Source organism: Cyprinodon tularosa, unplaced genomic scaffold (genome assembly GCF_016077235.1).
Source record: "Cyprinodon tularosa strain WSP-4 unplaced genomic scaffold, ASM1607723v1 ctg289, whole genome shotgun sequence".
Lineage (NCBI taxonomy): Eukaryota > Metazoa > Chordata > Actinopteri > Cyprinodontiformes > Cyprinodontidae > Cyprinodon > Cyprinodon tularosa.
The window spans coordinates 422030-446239 of NW_024038995.1; the positions used below are offsets into that span (position 1 = coordinate 422030).

The 24210-nt window shown below is 44.5% G+C and overlaps 1 protein-coding gene and 2 long non-coding RNA genes across 3 annotated transcripts in view; 1 reads left to right on the plus strand and 2 right to left on the minus strand.

Moving 5' to 3' along the window:
* Nucleotides 1-285: 285 nt before the first annotated feature.
* On the minus strand, nucleotides 286-532 carry LOC119787138. Its single transcript, XR_005281294.1, has 2 exons — nucleotides 448-532; nucleotides 286-374 (listed from the first exon to the last, which is right to left on the minus strand). It is a non-coding gene; the product is annotated as an uncharacterized LOC119787138 (long non-coding RNA).
* Nucleotides 533-5215: 4683 nt separating this feature from the next.
* Nucleotides 5216-5462, minus strand: LOC119787148. Its single transcript, XR_005281296.1, has 2 exons — nucleotides 5378-5462; nucleotides 5216-5304 (listed from the first exon to the last, which is right to left on the minus strand). It is a non-coding gene; the product is annotated as an uncharacterized LOC119787148 (long non-coding RNA).
* Nucleotides 5463-10304: 4842 nt separating this feature from the next.
* Nucleotides 10305-24210, plus strand: part of LOC119787137 (contactin-associated protein-like 4) — a 170395-nt gene continuing 156489 nt past the window's right edge. Inside the window, exons 1-2 of the mRNA XM_038290781.1 lie at nucleotides 10305-10335; nucleotides 18543-18653. Coding sequence (XP_038146709.1) covers nucleotides 10305-10335; nucleotides 18543-18653 — 142 coding nt within the window. The remainder of the gene's footprint in view (nucleotides 10336-18542; nucleotides 18654-24210) is intronic.

Consider the following 24210-nt stretch of genomic DNA (forward strand, 5'->3'; position numbering starts at 1 on the left):
TGTCAGTGTTTTGATCAGCTAGGTGATGTGCAGGAATACAGTCATACTAATTGAAGGACTGAGAAGGAGCAGTAGAATGAGGAGAAGGTGGTAGAGAGGAGGAGAAGAAGAAGCAGGATAGTGGAGGATTTAGTCTGATACCCTCATTTTCACAGAGCTTTATACTTTTGTCCGGCTGATAAAATTATATTTTTTTTTATAATCATTTAAATTATATCATCAGGTACTCAGTAATTGACATGATTCTGGAGTTGACTCTTGCGCAGACACAACACGAAACTGGAAGCGGTTTAGATAGTTTATTGAAAAGTTTTGACAGAGAGATAGTTTTTGGATCGGCGAAGATTCTCAGGAAACAGCAGCTTAATCAGGAACTGCACAGAGAGAGAGATCAGTTAGATTCGGGCTAGGGAACTGAGTTAACTAGAAAAGATGCAAACTCCTTACAGGTCGATGGAGAGCGGAGCAGATGGAGGGGAGATTGGATGAGCCCACAGAGATTGAGTTTGGCTGAGTGTCGGGTTTCGGCTTGAGAGCTCCAGAGGGTGGACAGGCAGGTGAGCAGCGGAGGACGGATCCAGGAGGACTGAGAAGAGAGCCGGCTTGGAACTGCAAGGCTTCTAGGGAACAAGGAAGACAAGGAGGTGAGCTTGAGCCAAGACACAGAGTTCACTTTAAGACGAGCTAGCTGGTAAGTTACCACTGCGTGGAAATTAACCGACTGGCGTCCGTCCCAGGAAATCCACTCCTCTAAATACTGCTCCCTGATTGCGTCCAATTGGAACCAGCTGGAGGCTCTTCTGGGCTGGAGACTCTGAGGAGGAAAGGTAAGAGAAACCCTAACACAGCTCAGCACACAATCCTGAGGGCCCAACAGTACCCCCCCCTCAAGGGACGCCACCTGGCGGACGAGCAGAAGAAGACGCTGAACGGCGCTCAAAGTCAGAGATGAGCGCGGGATCCAGAATGAAGGAGCGCGGAACCCAGGACCGCTGCTCCGGACCATAACCCTCCCAATCAACCAGATATTGGCAACCCCGACCTCGGGGACGGACATCCACAATGCGACGCACAGTGAAGGCAGGGTGGCCGTCAACGATCCGGGCGGGTGGAGGGGGCCTGGAAGATACTGGCTTGATTTGGGAGACATGAAAGACGGGATGGACGCGAAGGTGAGAAGGGAGCTTCAGGCGGACAGTGGTAGGACTGATGACGGCTTGGACTGAGAAAGGGCCCAGAAACCTGGGAGACAATTTTCGGGAGCACCCCTTAAGAGGAAAGTTCTTAGATGAAAGCCAGACCTTTTGTCCAGGAGAATAAACTGGGGCAGGGACGCGTCTGCGGTCTGCAAACTTCTTGTTCTGGGCAGCCGTGCGGTTGAGGGCTGCTCTGGTCTGGTCCCAGATGCGGCGACAGGCCTCCATGTGGCCCCTTACAGAGGGGATGACAGTGTCTGGAAAAGAAGAGGGGATGAGGGATGGCTGATAGCCAAGAGAAGCTTCAAACGGAGACAACCCAGAGGCAGCGGAGATGTGACTGTTGTGGGCATATTCAACCCAAGGCAAATGTGTGCTCCAGGAGGAGGGGTTGTTGGCGCAAACGCAACGTAGTGCGTTTTCTAGTTCTTGGTTCAGCCTTTCACATTGGCCATTGGTTTGGGGATGAAACCCTGACGAGAGACGAGATTTGGCCCCCAGGATAGAGCAAAAGTCCCTCCAGACACGAGAAATAAATTGAGGACCTCGGTCTGATAGAATCTCTGAGGGGATGCCGTGAAGTTTAAATACATGAGAAAATAGGAGGCGAGCGGTTTCAGCAGCAGAAGGAAGCTTGTTAAGAGGAATTAGGTGGCAGGCTTTGGAAAATCTGTCTATGACTGTCAGGATGACTGTCTTATTTTTAGAGATAGGAAGACCAGTGACAAAATCTAGTGCTATATGTGACCAGGGCCGACTAGGGACTGAGAGGGGCTGCAGGAGACCAGCTGGAGGGCGGTGAAGATTTTTTCCACGTGCACATGTGGAACAGGCAGAGACAAACTCTAACACATCCTTGTTGAGGGAAGGCCACCAGAAATAGCGGCGGAGCAAACCAATGGTACGGCTAGCCCCTGGGTGACAGGAGAACTTAGAAGAATGAGCCCATTGGATGGCCTGAGAACGGGTTCTGGCCGGAACATAGAGGCGGTTTGGAGGTCCCCCCCCCAGGATCGGGCTCGGCCTTCAAGGCTGCTTCAATGGCCCTCTCCAGATTCCAGGATAGCCCCCCTACCACGCAGGATGGTGGAAGGATCGGTTCAGGGGTTTTAGAGAAATCATCTGAGGCAAACTGTCTGGACAGGGCATCAGGCTTAATATTGCGTGACCCAGGACGATAGGAGATATTTAGGTTGAATCTAGAAAAGAACAAAGTCCAGCGGGACTGCCGGGAGTTAAGCCTCTTAGCGTTCTGGAGGTAGGACAAATTCTTATGGTCAGTCCAAACGACCACTGGGAGTTCTGAGCCTTCTAGCCAGTGTCTCCACTCTTCAAGAGAGAGTTTGATGGCTAGGAGCTCTCTGTCTCCAATGTTATAATTTCTTTCAGAGGGAGAGAATCTTTTAGAAAAGAAGGCGCATGGATGGAGCTTACCATCTGCTGGGGACCGCTGGGAGAGTACAGCCCCAACACCAGTATCTGATGCATCTACCTCCATGATGAATTGAGCCGAGGGATCAGGATGAATAAGAATGGGTGCCTTAGAGAATTGGGTCTTGAGCTCAGAGAAGGCTTTTTCAGCTTCAAGGGTCCAGATGAAGGGTCTCTTGGTGGAGGTTAGGGCGGAGAGGGGAGCGGCGATGACGCTGAAGTTTCGTATGAACCTCCTGTAGAAGTTGGCAAATCCAAGAAACTGCTGAAGCCGCTTTCTGGTTTCAGGGGTTGGCCAGTCCAACACTGCCTTGATCTTGGCTGGATCCGTCTTCACCTGTCCACCCTCAAAAACAAAACCAAGAAAAGAGATTGAAGGAACATGAAATTCACACTTTTCGGCCTTAACATACAGGCGATTCTCTAGCAAACGGTGGAGAACCTGTCTGACGTGGGTCTTGTGTTCCTCCAAATCTCTGGAAAAGATCAGGATGTCGTCTATGTAGACAAAAACGAAGATGTTTAGAAAGTCCCTCAGGACATCGTTTACGAGGGCCTGAAAAACTGCTGGGGCATTAGAAAGACCAAAAGGCATGACCAGATATTCAAAATGACCGATGTGAGTCTTGAAAGCGGTTTTCCACTCGTCCCCCTCCCGAATACGGACCAGGTGGTAGGCATTTCGGAGGTCGAGTTTATTGAAAATGGTGGCTTGGCTTACGGGTTCAAAGGCGGCGGATATGAGAGGAAGAGAGTATTTGTTTTTGATGGTGATCTGATTTAGTTCCCGATAATCAATGCAGGGGCGGAGAGTCTTATCTTTTTTCTCAACAAAGAAGAATCCAGCCCCAACTGGAGATGAGGAGGGACGGATGATACCTGCTTCAAGAGAACTGTTAATATAGTTCTCCATGGCCTGACGTTCAGGTCTGGATAAGTTGTATAGTCGGCCTGAGGGAAGAGGGGCGCCAGGAAGAAGATTGATGGCACAATCATATGGTCGATGAGGAGGCAAGGAGAGGGCTAATTCTTTACTGAAGACGCGTTGTAGATCATGATAATCTGGTGGAACTTTAGAGAGGTCAGCTGGAGGTTGCTGGGGATTGGACACAGAACTCTGAGGAGGGAGTGCTGAGCGGAGACAGCTATTAGAGCACTCAGGACTCCAGGACTCAATGCGGGATAGAGGCCAGTTTATTTGGGGATTATGTCTGATTAGCCAGGGGTAGCCCAAAACCACTGGGGAATTCTTAGTGGGAAAAACCAAAAATGAAATCTGCTCGTGATGGTTGCCTAGGGACACAAACTGAAGAGGGACAGTCTGATGAGTAATGGTTTTGAGAGCGCTGCCATCTAAGGCTGACACAAAAATAGGAGTTGGGAGTCTTTGAACTGGAATCTTATATTGGTGAACGAGATCAGGACTGATGAGATTCTGTTCAGAACCGCAATCCACTAGGGAGAGCACGGGGAGGCTTTTATGGTCTAGGCAGATGGATGAGTGAAAAGTTAAGCGGAGGTTGTCTTGAATCATGGTTTTGCCCGCCAGTACCCCCAGATTTACTGACGGGCAAAGGCTTTTGGGCGAACCGGACAGGTGGAAATAAAGTGACCAGAGTGGCCACAATACAAACAACACCCTGAAGACAACCGCCGTTGGCGTTCTTCAGGTGAGAGCCGAGCTCTGCCAATCTGCATTGGTTCAGGAGAAGGTGGCCGAGGCTGAGACTGAGGGCTAGGAGTCATAGCAAAAGCTTGGTGCGGGGAAGCTATATTTCTCTGACGGTTCCTTTCTCTGAGCCTATTGTCAATTCGGATGGCTAGATTAATTAACTGGTCTAAGTTTTCTGGTTCCTCTCGGCAGGCTAATTCATCCTTAAGCTTTTCACTAAGGGAATGTTGGAACGCCCCCTTGAGGGCTGTCTCGTTCCAACCTGAGTCGGCGGCTAGAGTGCGAAACTCAATTGCCAATTCGGCAGCCGACTTGTTTCCCTGTTTCAGAGTCCATAATTTTTTGGCTGCTTCTTCCTCCCCAACATGCAGGCAAAATGTTTGTTTGAATAAATCCAAAAATTCTCTGAAGGAGTATTCATCAATGTTAGATTCATCAATTATTGCTTCTGCCCACCTTAAAGCCTTGTCTCTGAGCAGGCCGATGACGTAGGAGATCTTGTTGGCGTCATCCGGAAATGACTGCGGGGACCGCCCGAACACTAGGGAGCACTGTAGCAGGAATCCTTTGCTCTTGTTCAGGTCGCCGCTGAATGGCTCCGGGGTGGGCAAAACAACGTCTCTAGGCATGGGAGACCTGGAAGAAGCTGCAGAGCCAACAGGTAAGTACGGTTTCGGAGGAGAAGGAGACGGCAATTTAGAGCTTAATTCCTGTACTTAGAGTGACAGTTGGCTAAGGGTTTGCATGAGTGAGGTTTGTTGCTGAGCAATAGTAGAGATAGCCGAATCGTGCCGGCCGAGGAGAACTCCCTGTTCAGATAGAGCGGTTCGTAGTTGTGCTGCAGAGTCTTGCTGGCCAGTCGGTTCTGACATGATTCTAGAGTTGACTCTGGCGCAGACACAACACGAAACTGGAAGCGGTTTAGATAGTTTATTGAAAAGTTTTGACAGAGAGATAGTTTTTGGATCGGCGAAGATTCTCAGGAAACAGCAGCTTAATCAGGAACTGCACAGAGAGAGAGATCAGTTAGATTCGGGCTAGGGAACTGAGTTAACTAGAAAAGATGCAAACTCCTTACAGGTCGATGGAGAGCGGAGCAGATGGAGGGGAGATTGGATGAGCCCACAGAGATTGAGTTTGGCTGAGTGTCGGGTTTCGGCTTGAGAGCTCCAGAGGGTGGACAGGCAGGTGAGCAGCGGAGGACGGATCCAGGAGGACTGAGAAGAGAGCCGGCTTGGAACTGCAAGGCTTCTAGGGAACAAGGAAGACAAGGAGGTGAGCTTGAGCCAAGACACAGAGTTCACTTTAAGACGAGCTAGCTGGTAAGTTACCACTGCGTGGAAATTAACCGACTGGCGTCCGTCCCAGGAAATCCACTCCTCTAAATACTGCTCCCTGATTGCGTCCAATTGGAACCAGCTGGAGGCTCTTCTGGGCTGGAGACTCTGAGGAGGAAAGGTAAGAGAAACCCTAACACAGCTCAGCACACAATCCTGAGGGCCCAACAGTAATAGGCTAGACTCCTAAGCAAACACTTTTTGTCTTTATTTAAGTAATTATTTAGATTGGTACTTTTCTACTTTTACTGGAGTAAAAATATGATAGAGTAATGCTATGCTGGCTAATGTATGTTTTTTGTGTTTGTTGGGTTTATAGGGTTCTTAAATGCACAACTTGATGTTGGTTGCTGTTTGCTAGTGATGGATGCAGCTCATCAGTATTCAGGGTTTCCCAATCTCTGATGGACTTTGTGGGCACTTTGTTCTGCAGTAAGAAAAAGTAAGTGTGGAAATCTCAGGAATAAGTCTCGGTTTTCCTCCCTTTCCGTGATGGTAGCCTCCCTTTCAGGAAGGATTATATGTACTTAGTGTCCTCTCTCCAAATATTGTTTTAAAACTTTTTCTCGAGTTCTCAATGCAGTCAAACTCAACATTTGTCACCTCAGCAAAAAAGTTAACCCAGCACTGTTGGAGATGACGAAATGTCAAAAGGCTGAGTGATGGATGTCAGGGCAAATATTTGACTGTAGAAAATCGATATTTACCATCAGTCAGTGTCGATTAAGTTTGCTGCTGCATAACTTTGTGTTTTACCAGCAAAAATAACTTTCTGCTTTTTAGTATGAAAAAATATTTTATTTAGTTTTTTGAAAAAAACAAGAAAAAAACAGATACTCCACCAGTTAACTTAGACTTAGACAACTTTTACTGTCATTTTGAATACACAGCGTTATGGCAACTTGAAAGGGCTTTTGCAGAATCTGCTGGACCTGCATTGAATGCTGTAAGGGCAGCAGGGAGAACAGTCCATGGTGGGGGCGTGAGAGGTCATTGATAATATTGCAGGTTCGGGACAAGCAGCGCTGGGATGAAATGTCTTTAATGGAGGGAAGAGGAGCCCCAATGACCCTCTCTGCTGTTCTCACCACTCTCCTCACTTTCTCCCAGTCTGAGGAGCTGCAGCCTCCACAGCCCACAGTGAGACAGCTGGTCAGAACGCTCTCTATGGTGCTTCTTTAGAGCGTTGTGAGGATGGGTGGGGGCAGGTGGGCTCTCCTCATCCTCTGCAGGATGTACAAGCACTTTTGTCCCCTTTTGACCGGTGAGGTGAGATTGTCTGTGATGTGCACCCCCAGAAATCTGGTGCACTAAAGGTATAGTAGAGGATGTTCTTTTTCCGGGTGGATCATCAAAATAAGTTGTCCTCCTAAAGCCAAGCTTACACTGTGTGATTTTTCACCCTTTTCAGGGCGTTTTTCCAGCTGTGCGAGAATTTTTTGATCGGGCTGACTTTCAGCCTGATCGTACTTCTTGTAGTGTACAGGGGGTAACGAGGGGCGATCAGCCTCTAAAAACCACCTCCCAATCATGAAACGGGAAGTCGGGATAAAATCAAGCATGTTTGGTTTTCAGTCGGCCATCGTGGGCAAATTGCTCAGTGGGCATGCACAAGCAAGGATTCTTCTTCTTCCTCTCAGATGTAAACACAGCAGCATGGCAGGGGTGCGAGTAAAATGGAGTTCTTTCTGTAAAATTGAAGGACCGTAGTAGCCACATTTGTTCAGCCATGTCTTTGTCCAAATATGTCATCACCTTTTTGTTTTAGAGCTTTCAGCACACAAAATTGCACAAATTGCTGAAGCCGCACATTTTACTCTAGTGAGCTTCATATTCCTCTTCTATTTGTTCTTGGCTTCTGGATAGACGAGTCAGAATAGCTCCATCTCACTGCAGGGCTGAATCCAATGTGGTTTTTAGACGTACAGTGTGAGTAGGTAGATCGCATCAGAGCGTTGTACTGAACCTACATCGTGAGCTGTGAACTCAGACGAAACCCTGCTGTTTTGTCTACAGTGTGAGTTGGAGCTGCGTGCAACGATTGCAAAAAATTGCATCGGAATTTAAAGCGACACATCAAGTTAGAGCATCCGTGCTATCTTGGGAAATATCTGCTAGTGAATGATTAATGTCAGAAATAATTTTTGATACAGATCTTTTCAGCAGAACCTTAATGTACCTGTATGTTTCTGAAGTTCTGGGTAATTTGGCTAAAAAAAGGGCTTTGAATCCTGAGATTGTGAGTTCGATCCCCCACTCCCACAGGCTGCCACTCTGGCTCCCTGAGCAAGACCCTTGACCCCACACTGCTCCCTGGGCGCCGCACAATGGCAGACCACTGCTCCCCAAGGGGAAGGGTTAAATGCAGAGAAGTAATTTCCCTCTGGGATTATATAATGGGAGTATACAAAATAAAATAAAAAAAATAATAAAAAAAAAAAATCACATACAGTCCTTGCAGTCAAGGTATACAGTATTTTCCATTCTAATGGTTTGCGATGGTTCTAAATATGGTTGACCCTCCACCTGAAAACACAAATGGATTGTTAGTGTTTAGAGGTCAGTTTGGCCTAGCGCTAGGATGAGCTACACCCTCCCAGTAGGATAAAGGTTTCTCCTCACTCATTTGCAGGTTTTTGAAGCTATGTTGTGAGCTCTCTGGGAAGACAGTGAAAGTGGCCCAGATTCTCAACAACTCTTGATGGTTTCAGATACTTTGTGGAAACTGTTAAAAAATAACTTTGTAATTATTTTTCTAAATTTGGGGAAATCTTTAGCATTGCGAGCTTGTTTGACTTCCAGTTTACGGTGAGAGGATCGATCAGCTGTTTAACTTTAACTTCTGGGTGTGTTTTAGTTTCCATCTTATTTTTCAAAAGAGCTCATTTCAATATCAAACTTCTGCAAATATATTGGAACTTTTTTTAAAGTGGTTTTCTCCTTGTATGTAACCTTATGCTGTATATTGACCAGCAGGATTTAACCTTAAATTTAACCTTTAAATTGATTATAAATTAGCATTAAGATTATCAAGTTATGGCTGATAAGTAATTGAGTCAGTGGAGACACTTGGGGTGCTGGTTGTAAATGCCCACTAAGAACTGTTATCTGTGTTTCATCATCTGTTTGCACAAAACAAAGCTTTTATTTGAGTTGCTGGGCTTGATATTTAGGGAGGCTCTCAATTCAGCATCACTAGGGTCAGTGTTAAGGTTTGTTAAAGGCAAAGGCCAGCAGGTATTCAACATTTACCTCCATTTTCCTCTGAGCTGTCTGTGTTTGTGCTCCACTGGTCACACCATCAGGGCTGTCAGCTCCTAAATGCCAAATAAAACAGCTCGGTGCTTTTTAACTCCATAGCCCTTTCTCTCTCTCTGAATTCTACCTCGCCAAGGCTGTGCTCCTACCACATATTATCTCCTCGGGGATTACAGCACTCCAGGTTGGAGAGCCATCCTTCTTATTTCTCCCCTTTAGACCACTGTAATCCACCTGTCTTTCACAATAGGAGCTCACCAGTACCTACTTTAACGACTGTCTGTCAATATAAGGCCTTTAGGTATAAAAGTGAAGCATAAGAGGACCACATAGCTGGAGAAGCCTTTGCAATGGCTGCGCGAACCGTGCAACCACAACGGGCCTCGTGGTAATAGGGGTCCTTATTCCTGCAGTCTAAAAAAAAAATGTATTGTAAGAAATGTATTTGTTATATATAATTGTTTTGATTTCTGTCAAAGGCAAATATGAGATCTAAAAGTACATTCAAACGATAAAGCTGCTTTGTTTTCGTTTTTCTTTGGTATGCCATTATGTGTCCTGGAGGAAGCGAAAAGGGAGGAAGCCAACATGAAAAAACGCGACCGATTCCGCAAGAACATATCAGGTTATGAGAAAAAAAAACTATTAAAGAAAGAGGAAACTAATAAACCACTAAGAGGATCTTTAAAATTAATTCATCAGCCTTATCAGTGAGAGAGTGGCTGCACTAGAAAAAGATCTAGGAATAAGCCTACATTTCTTAAATTAAATGTATGTACCCTTAATTTGAGTAGCTAAATAAAATGATTAGCCAAAGAAATTAGATTTTTTTTTCGTAACAAGATAGGTAGATATTATGCATTTGAAATAAGAATTATTATTAAATAATTTTTTTCTTATTTTAAATGTCAATTGTATTGTTCCATTGGCAAAAGGGTCTCAATTTCCTCCTCAATTCAAGAACAAATGCACATTTATTTAAAAAAAAAAGACTAATTTAGTTTTATATTATTTCCAGTGTGAGCAGTTTCTTTGCATGAGGTGGAAGTCAGTTTCATATTCAGAGTTCAGAGGATGGTGTAAAGTTTTAATTAAAACAAACAGTGTTGTGTAAGAGATGTCAAGATACCAAAAATGAAGTGAGCTGACTTGATGTAAACCTGCTTGCTTCACTGTTTTTTTTTTTTTTGTTTTTTTTTTTTTTTAATCAATAGAAATACAGGTGAGTCTAAACAAAGTTGTATTATTCCTCAAACAGGGTTAAATTGGAATGTATCTTTCAGAACATTTCCCAGATGGTGCTGTGCTTTAATAATATTAAACCAGAGTTTTAACTTTTTTTTTTTGTTAAGAGGGGTTCACAAGATTCGGATTGGTTCTGTGGTGGCTGGGTTCAGCTCGGTTGGCACCATGCTGCTGCAGCCGGGTGTGAAGGCGGGCGGTCAGTGTTGGAGCCCTGTGTGCAGTGCTGGTGGTTCTAGATAGCAGACTGTGCTCCGCTGCTGTGCCTGGACAGGGAAGGCGGTAATCCGATTGTACTGAGCTGTCCAAGCACTGGATCCTTTCTTCTGTCCGGGTGGGAAACATTGCCCTTTAGATGTGGTTATTACCTGGTTCGGCTCATGGCTGCTGGCCGGTCGGGTTCGAGCTCTGGGTCCCCACCTGCTTTATCTGACTGTTATCCATCTCAGTTCTTGTTGTTCTGGAGCCTGGATCATAATGATATGGAAATCCGTCTGGAGCTGCGGCTATACTAACTGTACAGCTAGCTAGGATGTGTTGTTTTATGATATAAAATATTTCATAAAAAAATAAACAATGCTTTAAATCAGCTGTTTGCTATCAGGCTATTAATGCTATACAACAGAGAAAACAAGCCTTTGATACTTTGGTATATTGAATCCAACTGATGATGTGAGAGCGGAATTAATGATAAAAGAATCTGCCCTGAAGTCATCCTAAAATAGTTTGGTGTATCGGCTTGGACGCCACAGATTGTCCGGTTAATTTTTGTCTAATCCATTTACTTTCCGGATCGCAATTGCAATGATTAAACATTATTTTTTGCCGAATGAGTGAAGTAGTGGTTGTATACACCAGCCCAAAGACGTTTGACTGCACTGACGTATAGCTTTGACTGCTCTCCCCCGCTCTCCCCGGACTCGCAGATCCCTACAGGCGCCAAGCACATTTTAAAATTCTCTCGATTTTTAATTACCTGCTGTATTTTTAGCACGACTTAGACCAGCGACGTAGAGAAAAGAAAGAATAATCTGCTATCAAACATGATAAAACTGCTCTAGATGCACTCCTTTCTATTTGACCTTTAGGTTGCCATGTTTCCAGCTTGCTGTTTATGTCAGGCATGCAGTTTTAGTCTATTTGATGTTAACGTATTGTAGTGGGATAGTGTGTTTGGTATTGCTACATGTATGTCTAGTGCTAAACGTTAATTACACCATTTTTAAGTCATTGTTATATCCGTGTGGCTTTTTCACTTTACCTAATATTCTGGGTGGGTGTAGAACACAGAAAGAAAGGTTTCGACACAACCCTACAAGCAGGCTCAGACTGGTAATCTGTGATACCGGGCATTTGCCCGGTGGGCCGGTCCTAATTTCAGTGTGCGAGGGCCGGCCCTCCTTAAACCATACAGGCCCCAACACTTCCGGCTGAAGCTCCTACCTGTGACAGTAAATAACTCAAGGAGCTCAAGAAGTAATCCAATGTTAACTACTTAAATAATGCATGCAGTATATATAGCTCTCCCTTGTCATGCGCATCCTTAAGATGGTTGGCATATGGTGAGCCTGCGTACAAGTAGAATAAAAAAAAAATAAATTTAGCCAACATTTTCAATGCCTCTTTGCATCATCCAAGGGTGGCAGTAATTTCTTTCCATGGGTTGTTAATAATCAGTTGCTTGTTCATCTGCTCATTCAATTTTACGTATGTTAGAATCAAGTTGCCTCAATTTTTAACCTTGGTCTAACTATGCAATTTGGCATTGATATAACAAATCATTTTCACAAACTAAATCCAATGTTTACATAACAGTTTATATGAAACATTATATACATACACTGGTGACATGTTCATTCTAACCTAGATGAGAGAGTGTGTATATGATGAAAATCAGTGTTTCCTGGCAAGCATTTATTGTTTGAAAGTCTTACTTTATGCTACTTTTTTTTTAAAGTAGTGTGATATTAACACTTTAATTAGAAAAATTATCAGATGGGTTACAAAATGCTAATTAGAGCTTGTTTTGTTGGTGCATTGATGTTGAAAGAGTTATCAAAGCATTTGCTTTATTTGTTATAGCGTTCTGAACCCTAATTTTTCTGCAGTGTTAATCACAGTAATTGGTTGTTGTCTCAGTTGTGCCGAGACTCTTTTATTTTAGCACAAAGTTAGCTGCCTCCTCCCATATCTGTAATGCCAACAAGCAAAAAAAAGATTTAATTTCTACAATACAGTCGTAAATAGATGCAAAATGTACAAATGGTCTTCTCTGCCTGAAGAAAACAAGTTTAGACAATATAGAATCAGTAGGATAAGCGATTTCGGACTTCAAATCATTGTTAGTCTCCCCATTGTTTTATTTAACACTTTGTTTTTAACCTAAGATTTTTATAAAGTCTTTTATGTTCAATATAGTTGTGTTGCTTCTGCTGTCCCTGAGGGGCCAGTATTGGAACCAAAATTGCTCATTCTTTACATAAGTGAAATATGCAAGGTTTTTAACTTAATACAGTTCCTTTTGTTTCCAGACAATAAAAATATTTTCTGTTCCCTAACACACCAGAGATGAAGCTACAAAACTGATTTGAAAAAAGAGAATTGTCCCTAAATCTGATGAATTAGGTTCAACTTATTATTATGAAGACTAGAAATTATGAAGGAAATATAGATGTGAAAGTCATAATAGATGGGAAAAAGGTGTAAATACAAAATTCAATTAAATTCTTAGGTTTGGTTATTATACAAAATCTCCTGAAAACCTCACATCAAATCTATTCAGACTAAAGTATCTGGAAGCATCGCAATTTATATTTGAGTAAAACATTTTCTGAATTATAAAGCAGTGCACATGGTGTACTGTTCGCCGTTTTTACCATACCCTTACTGTAGCTACATATTTTCTAAAAGTCTGGTTTAGCACCTACAAAACATGAGGCAAACCACAATGCACACTTCACCTGAGACATCAGGATAATTCATAAGGCTGGCTATCATCATCACACTAATGCATTTTTCATTATTTCCTGCTGGCTTTATTTCCCTGATCTGGTAGAATTCCAAACTTCACTATCAATGTATAAAGCTAGAAATAAACAGCTACTAGACAGCATGAAGAATTTATTTATTGAGCAAAGTTGAGGGTATAATTACAGAGATAATCTAAAATTTTAAATCTTATATGCTCAGAGAAACATAAAAAAAAGAAAACATGACTTTCAATAAAAATTGTGTGAAAGTATGGAACAAATGTGGTGGGGAATGAAAGCAAGCATTCATGCAAAAGACTGCTTAGGAAAAGGCTCCAACTAGATTTCTCCCAGAGGACATGAGATGGAGGAAGTGCGATGAACATCATCTAAGTCAGTGTACATGAGTATATATATATATATATATATATATATATATATATATATATATATATATATATATATATATATATATATATATATATATATATATATTTATATATATATATATATATTTATTTTTATTTTTATTTTTTTTCCTGTAGTTGGGGTCGTGTGGGCTATGGGTAGGAATTGTATAAAGATGTTTTGCTAGGCCCATTAAAAAAATTAAATACGTATACATATGTTTATTTGTACATAAAATTATTTATCTGTCCACTATGAGCCCATACTAAATTGTAATAGTATGGGCTCATAAGAAAAGTGGAAATATTGTTGATGTTAAGGACAACTGATAGAGAAGAAATAACATCCAACATTATGTCTTATTTAACGGGTTTGTGTTAATTCCTTCTGGGAGCGAGTGTGTCTCACTCCCATGATAAATCATACATGATACACGCCTACTGACATAAGAAACTCACTGCACTCCGTGAACACTTTGCATCACAAATGAACCAGTTGCTGAGAGATGGGAACCACCATAAATGGCTAACCAAAGGGCGCACAATCCTGATCCTGAAGGACCCCTCAAAGGGTACAGTCCGATCCAACTATCAGGCCATAACCTGCTTCTCCACAACATGTCCAGCTCAGGATCATAGCGGCTAAGATAAGCGGGCACATGGATCAATACATGAGCACAGCTCAGAAGGGAATTGACAAAAATACCAGAGGTGCCAAACCCAACTCCGGGTAGATAGAACAGTCACTCAAGACTGCAGAACCCGGAACACTAACCTAAGCACTGCCTATATTGATTACAAGAAAGTCTATGACTCAATGCCACACACTTGGATCATTGAACACTTGAAGCTATACAACATCAGCAGGACTCTAAGAGCCTATATTGCAAACTCAAGAGGTTGTGGAAAACCACCCTTGAGGCCAGTAGCAAGATACTTTAAGTTACATCAAATGTGGCATATGATGCACTGTTCTCACTGCTGTTCTGCATAGGTCTGAACTCCCTTAGCCAAATAATCAACAAACTGGCTATGTTTATATATATATATATGTATATATACCCAGAGTGAAAATGTACCCATCAAATATCCAAATTTGCTAAAATACCTGTTTCCATCCAAGATCATTGCTCCTGCCCCTGAATGATCAGCATTTGCTCACCTTACCCCTTCATATTGCAGTGAATTCATACAGTAAGGGCTTTAAAAACAGAATATCTAAAGCTATTTGAATGAAACTATTTTCAATTTAAAAGCTGATGGCGTGGAGATAAACGTCTCTAACCTCTCAGCATCAGTGAGCTCCTATCATGCTGCTTTTAACAACTTAACTGTCTTCCTCCTCGGCTGAGAAAAAGAGAATAATCCATCTCCAGCTGTGTCAGGTTTTGCGACGTATTCACTTTCATGACTTTGAACAATGGGACTGTTTATAGTCCTGCTAAGAAAGAAGATGTGGCCTCTTTTCAGTTAGCTAGCATTACACTTAATGTCTACTCCAAACTATTTAGAAGGACTAAAAATGGAAAAATGCAATTGACTTCTCTAAACCTAAATTTATGGAAATGGTGATGTGTCCCTGGATGGAAGGTTTTCCTAAAATGTGTTTCCACTCCTTCAAAGCTTGATAAATGTCTGGTTAAACTAGTGATAATGGCAAAAATTATTAATTTTATTTTCTGACAAGAAAAGACAAACAATATACATTTTGTTTAAGCAATTAGATGGAAGGTGTATGTTTTGGCCTCTCTAACTGAGCTGATGTATTTTCAAACATTTAAAAATGCCTTTTTTTTCTTTTTGCTTTGCTTTTAAAGAGCAAAGCTTTGTTGCAATAGCTGCTGTAGAGCTCTTAAAATATCCTCCATGGTTTTAGTTTTATTATTTAGTTTTAATTTATTATTATTCAGTCTGACAAAGCTAGCTAAATGTGTCATACTGTGCACTTAAAAAGGAAAATATATGTGCTGTTCAATCTTCACAAGTAGTGTAATACATACTAGCTATTGAAGGCTTCAGGGTTGAGCAATGATTAGAGCTTTCCCCTGCAGCCAGAAGATCTTTGGTCGTTTTCCCCAAGGATGCTTGAATTCTATTTTGGCTCCCTGGACTTCACTATTGGCCCAGAAACATGACTATTAGGTCAATTGAGCCCTCTAAATCACCCTTTAATGCAAATGTTTGCATAGATAATTTTTTCTCCTTGTGATTGACTCTGCCTCTTTCCCCCTTGACCAGTCTAGATAAGTCAGCAAGCTTTAAGCCTGTATGTAAGTATTGTCAATTAGTTTTTTAACCCATGCAGTATAAGCCTGCTTTACAAAAAGGGCTCTAGATATGGTAAAAGCCTGTTATGATAAGCAACTTTTCAAGTAAAGGGACTCCAAAGTGCTTTAAAATACACATGGTCATTCACCCATTGTGGCAAGTTACATTGTAAACACAGCTGACCTAGGGCACACTGACAGAACCAAGGCTGCTGCACAAAGGCACCAACAGACCATCTGACCACCACCCAGAGGGTCTTGTTGTGCCTAGATAATCAAGTTAGTGTGTCTTGCACAACCACACAACAACAAAGACATCTAGAACTGGCAACGCTCCAGTTGCGGGATGAACTCCCTCTTAACTCGCCAAAGCCACCGCTTGCTAGATAGAAGAGTCCCAACAACTTTGATGTTTATACTTTATCTTTTTGTAGAACACTGGACAAGATATACCTGAAAACACATTTTTAATCAGTATATTTTGTTGATCTGGAGAAAGCTTGTGACAGTAATATGTATCCTTTTCGAGATAATCTTGAAATATATTGTTTTTACGCTCATATTGAGGTTAATTCAGTCCCTCTATGATTAAAGTGAGCTTATTTAAATTCTGCTAATAAATCTGAACTATTCCCAGGTAGTGTTGGAGTGCCATAATAGCCATTAGAGTTTCATTGACTGAATTTATAAGCACACACACTGTAGTTGTACTTATGTTGGTAGGGTCTCTATTATCAATCCATTCAGCAGTTTATCCAGATTCTGATCCTGTCATTAAACTGGAGCCTGAAGCTGGCAATGAAATCATTTGTAACTCTTGAAACTGCCAAAAGGAAGATTATAGGCTAGTTATCTGGCCCTTTGGTCTTAAACAGAAAGAAGGTTGTTTTATCATCATAATGCTACTACTCCATTGCTTCCTGAATGTAAGGTGCTCCTTTGTTTACTGTTTTTCTCTAATGGATGAACTGATCGATCTATGGGCATTTCTCAATTCACAAGAATGCAAGTGTGGACTTGTGTCCTGACAAGTATGTTCTTGACAGGAAGACAAGAAAGTATGGACTCGGGGAGTACTGGAGCATGTAGCATAAATGTTAGTCAATTGAAACAGAAGCGCACTTGTGACATCACCACATGCTCGGCTCTTCTGGAGCTGCATTTCCCCCCCATCAATTTCCCTGCCAACCAACTTTTCATAAGCTGTGGGTAGTAAGTACAGAATGGTTAAAAAACACTTTTATTTACCAAGCTTGTAAATTCACCCTCAGTAAGTAACTAAATGATACTCAGCAGAAGTTCAAACTGATTTGGGGCATTTGATAGGGATGCCTTTTAGATGCTTGTTTTAGACATGTCCCCTATGAATAGAAGCTAAATGGTACTGTAATATCAAGAATCCCTCCCTATCAAATGAAAGTGGCTGCAATGGGGGAAGAAGCCTATCAATCTATAGCTCCGCTTCTATATACTACCCTTTTGAAACCGAGCCGAGCACGGTAACCAAGATAACTGTTACGCAGAACTGAACTGGACCGACAGTTCCTAGATAACAAAGAGCGTGTGAGCAGACCGCATCATCTCCTTACAGTCAGCCTCCGTAATCATGAAATTACAGACATTGATAAAAAGTCTAACTTTCCTACCTTGCCACGCGATTTCCAGAGATGATTCTGCCTAGCAGTGTGATTAACCTCAACGTCTGTCATTGTTTCCTACATCTGTAAGCCCTGATTAGACTACAGTATCCTTTGTCGTGTCCACTTCCCAAAGAAAGACTCTGTCAAGTAAAGTCACCAACAACGAAAAATCCTATTATAACCAAACTTCCTGAATGTTACAGGCACCTCCATGTTGATTTGCTTGTTTACCTTTAGAGAGCAGTGGTACCATAGGAGGCGAGTAGTCGTGCTAGCATGTTGTGTTAATGGTCATAAAGAACCGACTTGGCACGGTTAACTGATTCAAACTTAGTCTGAACTCGGCAGGGATCGGTTTTCAGAGAGCAGTGTAAATGGGACTTATGTTAAAATTGTCGATTTGGTCTTTAAGCAACAGACGTTTAGATATACAAAGGTACTCACTGAACTTGTGTAGTGATCTTAGATAAAATGTTTATCCCACCATTTGGATTGTCTGATATACAGGGCAGCAGCAACTTAATTTTGTCTTAATTCAGGCAGGGACCAGTATGTCTATTTAGAGATGATAGTTTTAACAACTTTCTTGTTATACTCAACATACAAGAGGCAACATGTGGTGTTAATCAGTTCTAATGTTTTTAACAGTTGATATTATGTGAATAGGCCAATTAGAAGACAATAAGTATAATAATAAATAATTGAACTGATTTTACATTGGTGAAATTTACCTCAGCATTCAACCCGGTGTGGGATTAAGGGTCTTGCTCAGAGACCCAGATTGGCAGTCTGTGGGATAGGGTTTCAAACTCACAACCAGAGGATTCCAAGCTCTATGCCCCAACCACTAGGCCACCACTTCCCGCCGCTGATAATGATCAGGTTTGACGCTTGCATTCTGATGAGAAGGATGGTTTATTGTTCAATTTCCAGTTTGAATATTTCTGGGTTAAAATGTATGATCAAAGAGCAATCATCAAAACATGTTGAACTAAAAGCAAAGAATACCCTTTTTTCTTCTTAACACCTAACCTGGTGCACAGCCAATGAATACTGGTAACACGCTCTGTTTATTACTTGTTATCTCTGTTTCATCTTTGTTATCCTTGTTATTGTTTTACAGAGGCGTGTGACTTTGCACTGATTTCCAGTCTGCCACCATCATCCTTTAGGAGCTCCTCCCAGCTTTCCAGCAGCCATGCTCCAGGTTTCGCCAAGCTAAACAGGAGAGATGGTGAGAATCAACAATGATTTGATTATTCTGGTCTGTGTTCATTTTGGGTATTTATATCTTACATTGTGGGACCGTTTTCCAGAAATCATAGCACATGGAGGGGGTTACGTGTTAGGTATAGGACCAAGGAATGAATTGATTTTAGGTTGGGGTTTGGGTTAGATATGAACCCGTAATGGGTTATGTTTAGGTAAGGGTCATGGTTAGACTCTAGAAATGGTATAAAAATAAATGGAAGTCAACGTAATGTCCCCAAAAGGATAGAACAACACAATTTTGGTTGTGGAAGTATAATTTTGAGGTAGGATCCATCTGTTTCTAAGTGTGCTTCATACTGATCGCATTGGAATTGCTGAGTATTAAAGGTTGCCTCAGTGGTTATACTTGTGTTTCTGAGATGACCTACAGTATGAGGTGCAGAGGGGTGTGGGAAAAAATTGATTTGGCAATATATCGGGATTTTTGGCATCCCAATATCATATCCATCCTTACGGTTCTGATATCTATTTTTTTTTTAACACATTTTTCCCTACAACAATGGGGAATATGCACTACTTTCACACATCCGCTCTGGTAGATGGGGTCCTGGAGCCCTTTTGCTGTACATTTAGCAAAGGCAATCACAGTAGCAGACGCTGAGTGACTTAAATCCCAAACAACATGGCTACCAAAAAGACACAATAACTGAATGGTGAATATCTTCTACTGAATATAAAAAGCAATTGCTTTTTGATCTCTATATTTAATTTTGATATTAGCTGGGTAGTATACCGTAATATATATTGATATTGCAATTTGTGACAATATTGTGTCATGACCCAAGTATCGCAATGCATGTCATTTCACAACACCCTTGCCAATACTCACCCCTAGTAGTGCATATAGTATGTAATATTGCCAAAATTATCTTTACCCATCTAAATTAGGAATGCTCGGACAATTCGACAATTTGACCACCAAAAATGTTCCACCGAAGCTGATCAAAAAGTGCATTTTCAATATTCCCCTTCAAAAAGGTGACAACAAAGCCGAAACATCCAGCATGGGGAAATAAGATCACAAGCAAAAAGCACTGCCAGTGTGCAGAAATGTTGTCAAGCTTGCAAAATAAAGCACTGAAGCAAGCATAGTGTCCTGATGGGTTAACGGAGGCAAGCCCAAGATGCAGAATACACACGGAGGAGGCAGGGGAAAAGTTCAAAATGTTTAATAAAGTCCAAAATCACAAAGTTTAACACTGGGACTGAAATGGGTCTGGGGCTGGTTCACTGGAGTCTGTGCAGGGAGCGGGGGATGGCTGGATAACAGAGAACAACAGGGGATAGTCCACATGGGAACCTCTAGGGAAACTCCTCAAAGAGGTCTTCAAGTTCAAACCACGTAGGGATCCTCGGGTTGGCTCAACAGGGCGGGTTAGCAGGTTGGGCTTTCCAAGAGCTTCTGACTTGAGACTGGTTTCCTGTGACACAGCTCTCCCAGAGCTGCAGACCAGAGACAGGGTTCCAGTGAGGGTGCTCTCCCAGAGCTTCACAAGGAGACAGGAGGTTAAGCTCATCCAGAGCTTTCACGAAGAGACAGGAGCTTCACCAGGAGACAGGAGGTTAAGCTCATCCAGAACTTCACAAGGAGACAGGAGGTTAAGCTCATCCAGAGCTTTCACGAAGAGACAGGAGCTTAAGCTCATCCAGAGCTTCACGAGGAGACAGGATTCCAACTAAGATCAACACTGCGGCGTGGGATCAAGGTCAGGCAGGAGCTTATAAAGGAGAGGTCTTCTAATGAGAGGATTAGGAACAGGTGTGCAGGTGTGCAAGTTCCAGCTCCAACTCCAAACCTAAGGGAAAAACAAAGAGAGCAGAAGAGGATCCTCGGCGCCCTCTGGTGGGCAAGCCTGAGGATCCCAACAGAGCCCCCCCCCTCAAGGGCGGATTCCAGACGCCCCCTGAAAAAAAAGTCCAAAAAACAACCCACTCAGGGTGGGCGGAGGGGGCACTAGGGTGAGGAGGGCCAGAGACAACAGAAAATAGAGTCCAGAAAACAAAAACAACCCACCCAGGGCGGGCGGAGGGGGCACAAGGGCGAGGAGGGCCAGAACTAACAGAAAAAAAGGTCCAACAAACAAAAAACAACCCACCCAGGGTGGGTGAAAGGGGAAACAGGCCAGGAGGGCAGAAAACAAAAACAGAGTCCAGAACAAAAAACGATCCACTTATGGTGGACGACAGCAAAAGAAAACCCAAAAACTTTCTTGGGCACAGTCTCTGGTGGCCGGCCGAGGGACCGGCAGCGGGACAGATTCTCAGGTGACCGGCCGAGGGACCGGCAGCGGGACAGATTCTCAGGTGACCGGCCGAGGGACCGGCAGCAGGACACAGTCCCAGGTGGGCTGCCGTGGGGCCGGCAGCAGGACACCGTCTCAGGTGGCCGGCCAAAGTACCGGCAGCAGGACAAAGTCTCAGGTGGCCTGCCGTGGGGCCGGCAGCAGGACACAGTCTCAGGTGGCCTGCCGTGGGGCCGGCTGCAGGACACAGTCTCAGGTGGCCTGCCGTGGGGCCGGCTGCAGGACACAGTCTCAGGTGGCCTGCCGTGGGGCCGGCTGCAGGACACAGTCTCAGGTGGCCTGCCGTGGGGCCGGCAGCAGGACACAGTCTCAGGTGACCCGCCGTGGGGCCGACGGCGGAGGCGTAGTTGCTGCTCAGGAGGTCGACCGTTGTGATGAAGGAGGAGCAGCGTCTTAGGGGGACCACCGCCGAGCCGGAGACAAGGTTGAGGTTCAGGAGGCCAGCAGCGGGGTCGAAGGCGACGCTGACACTCTGGGGGTCTGCCACGGGGTCGACGGTGAAGATGATGCTCCGGGGGTCTGCCGCGGGGCCGGAGGCGAGGCTGACGCTCTGGAGGTCTGCCGCGGGGCCGGAGGCGAAGCAGCTTATCAGGAGGATGACGCCCAAGCTTCAGCACGGGGTACCCCGTCCCCTCCTCGGCAGCTCAGGAACAGTCTCAGAAACAGCCGCCGACTGCGGCTCAGGAGGAGGCTCTGAGGAGAACGCCGACTGCGGCTCTGGTGGAGGCCCTAGGGAGACCGTCGAGTGCGGCTCTGAAGGAGGCTCTGGGGAGACCATCGAGTGCGGCTCTGGAGCAAGCTCTGGGAAGACCATCAAGTGCGGCTCTGGAGGAGGCTCTGAAAAGGCCGCCGACTGCGGCTCTGGAGGAGGCTCTGAAGAGGCCGCCGACTGCGGCTCTGGAGGAGGCTCTGAAGAGGCCGCCGACTGCGGTTCAGGAGCAGGGGAGCCCGCCGATTGCGGCTCCCGATCAGGAACAGGGGAGCCCGCCGATTGCGGCTACCGATCAGGAACAGGGGAGCCCGCCGATTGCGGCTCCCGATCAGGAACAGGGGAGCCCGCCGATTGCGGCTCCCGGTCTGGAACAGGGGAGCCCGCCGATTGCGGCTCCCGGTCTGGAACAGGGGAGCCCGCCGATTGCGGCTCCCGGTCAGGAACAGGGGAGCCCGCCGATTGCGGCTCCCAATCAGGGACAGGGCAGACCAACGACAGTGGCTCCAACTCAGGAACATGTGAACCCACCGACCGTGGATCCGTCTCAGGAGCAGGTGACACCACCGACTGTGGTTCACCCTCAGGAGCAGGAGGGACCACTGATTGCGGTACAGCCTCAGGAGCAGGTGGGACCACCGACTGTGGTTCCACCTCTGGAAACTAAGGGATCACCCATGGAGGCTCAAGTTCAGTCTCTGAGGTGGCTTGGGGCGTTGGTGGAGGGTCCCTGGTGATTAGAGGCCTTCGCTGAGGGACTCTTGGAGGCACACTTTCACCAACACAAAATTCTGAAGTTCTCTTAAATGTATGCTCAAGGGTCTCTGGACAGCACAGTGTAGGCTCAGGGGTCTCTGGACGGCACAGGGCTAACTCAGAGGTCTCTGGACGACACGGGGCTAACTCAGGGGTCTCTGGACGGCACATGGCTAACTCAGGGGTCACTGGACGGCACAGGGCTAACTCAGGGGTCTCTAGCCGGCTCAGAGCGTGCTTTGAGCCAGAAGAACATTCAGCTACGGACCTAATACCCTGTTTGAAATTCAGAAGGTAACTGGAAACGGAGAAACTAGAGGACTGGCTAAAGGTTCTTTCTAATTCTCGGTTGAATCTCTCATATGTGTGGTTCTTTCTGGTTTTTAGCGGAAATTTTGTCTCTGCCCATTCAAGGGCCTCATCAGACAGAAAAGAAACTACAAAAGCAATCTTATCCTTATCATTAAGAAAGCTAGTAGAATGAAAACTGAAAAATAACCGACACTGAAATAGAAATTCCCTTAGCTTACGTGGGTTGCCAGAAAATCTCTCAGGAAGTGAAGGACCAGGTGACGAAAACGACGGACTGAGCTCAGAATAGAAAGGAGGGTTATCATCTTGACTCAGGGGTGACGTGCGGAATTCCGGAAGTGACGAAACCGGAACCGGAAGTTGAACTGGCGCCATCTTGTGATTCCCACGAAGCCTGTGGGATCTTGAAACGTGTGTTATCTTAAAGTAAAACTGGGATTTTAACTCACGGAGGGACTGTGTGTGATCAGGAGTCAGAGCGTCCAGTTTCTCAGTTCTACGACGGAGGTGATCTGCTGGGCTTAGTGTGGCCGCAGTGTTCTGTCATGATGGGTTAACGGAGGCAAGCCCAAGATGCAGAACACACACGGAGGAGGCAGGGGAAAAGTTCAAAATGTTTAATAAAGTCCAAAATCACAAAGTTTAACACTGGGACTGAAATGGGTCTGGGGCTGGTTCACTGGAGTCTGTGCAGGGAGCGGGGGATGGCTGGATAACAGAGAACAACAGGGGATAGTCCACATGGGAACCTCTAGGGAAACTCCTCAAAGAAGTCTTCAAGTTCAAACCACGTAGGGATCCTCGGGTTGGCTCAACAGGGCGGGTTAGCAGGTTGGGCTTTCCAAGAGCTTCTGACTTGAGACTGGTTTCCTTTGACACAGCTCTCCCAGAGCTGCAGACCAGAGACAGGGTTCCAGTGAGGATGCTCTCCCAGAGCTTCACAAGGAGACAGGAGGTTAAGCTCATCCAGAGCTTTCACGAAGAGACAGGAGCTTCACCAGGAGACAGGAGGTTAAGCTCATCCAGAGCTTCACAAGGAGACAGGAGGTTAAGCTCATCCAGAGCTTTCACGAAGAGACAGGATTCCAACTAAGATCAACACTGCGGCGTGGGATCAAGGTCAGGCAGGAGCTTATAAAGGAGAGGTCTTCTAATGAGAGGATTAGGAACAGGTGTGCAGGAAAGTTCCAGCTCCAGAAGACCCACAGCGCCCCTGCTGGAGACAGAGGGTAATCTCCAGATCCCCACAGTAACTCCAAACCTAAGGGAAAAACAAAGAGAGCAGAAGAGGATCCTCGGCGCCCTCTGGTGGGCAAGCCTGAGGATCCCGACACATAGGTAATGGAGGCAAGTTTTCAGAGTTGAGTGTGTGATAGACAGGTTTTGAGTGAGGGGAGCAAGTTTAAATGCCACATCAGTTTCACTGGGGGCTCAGGTCA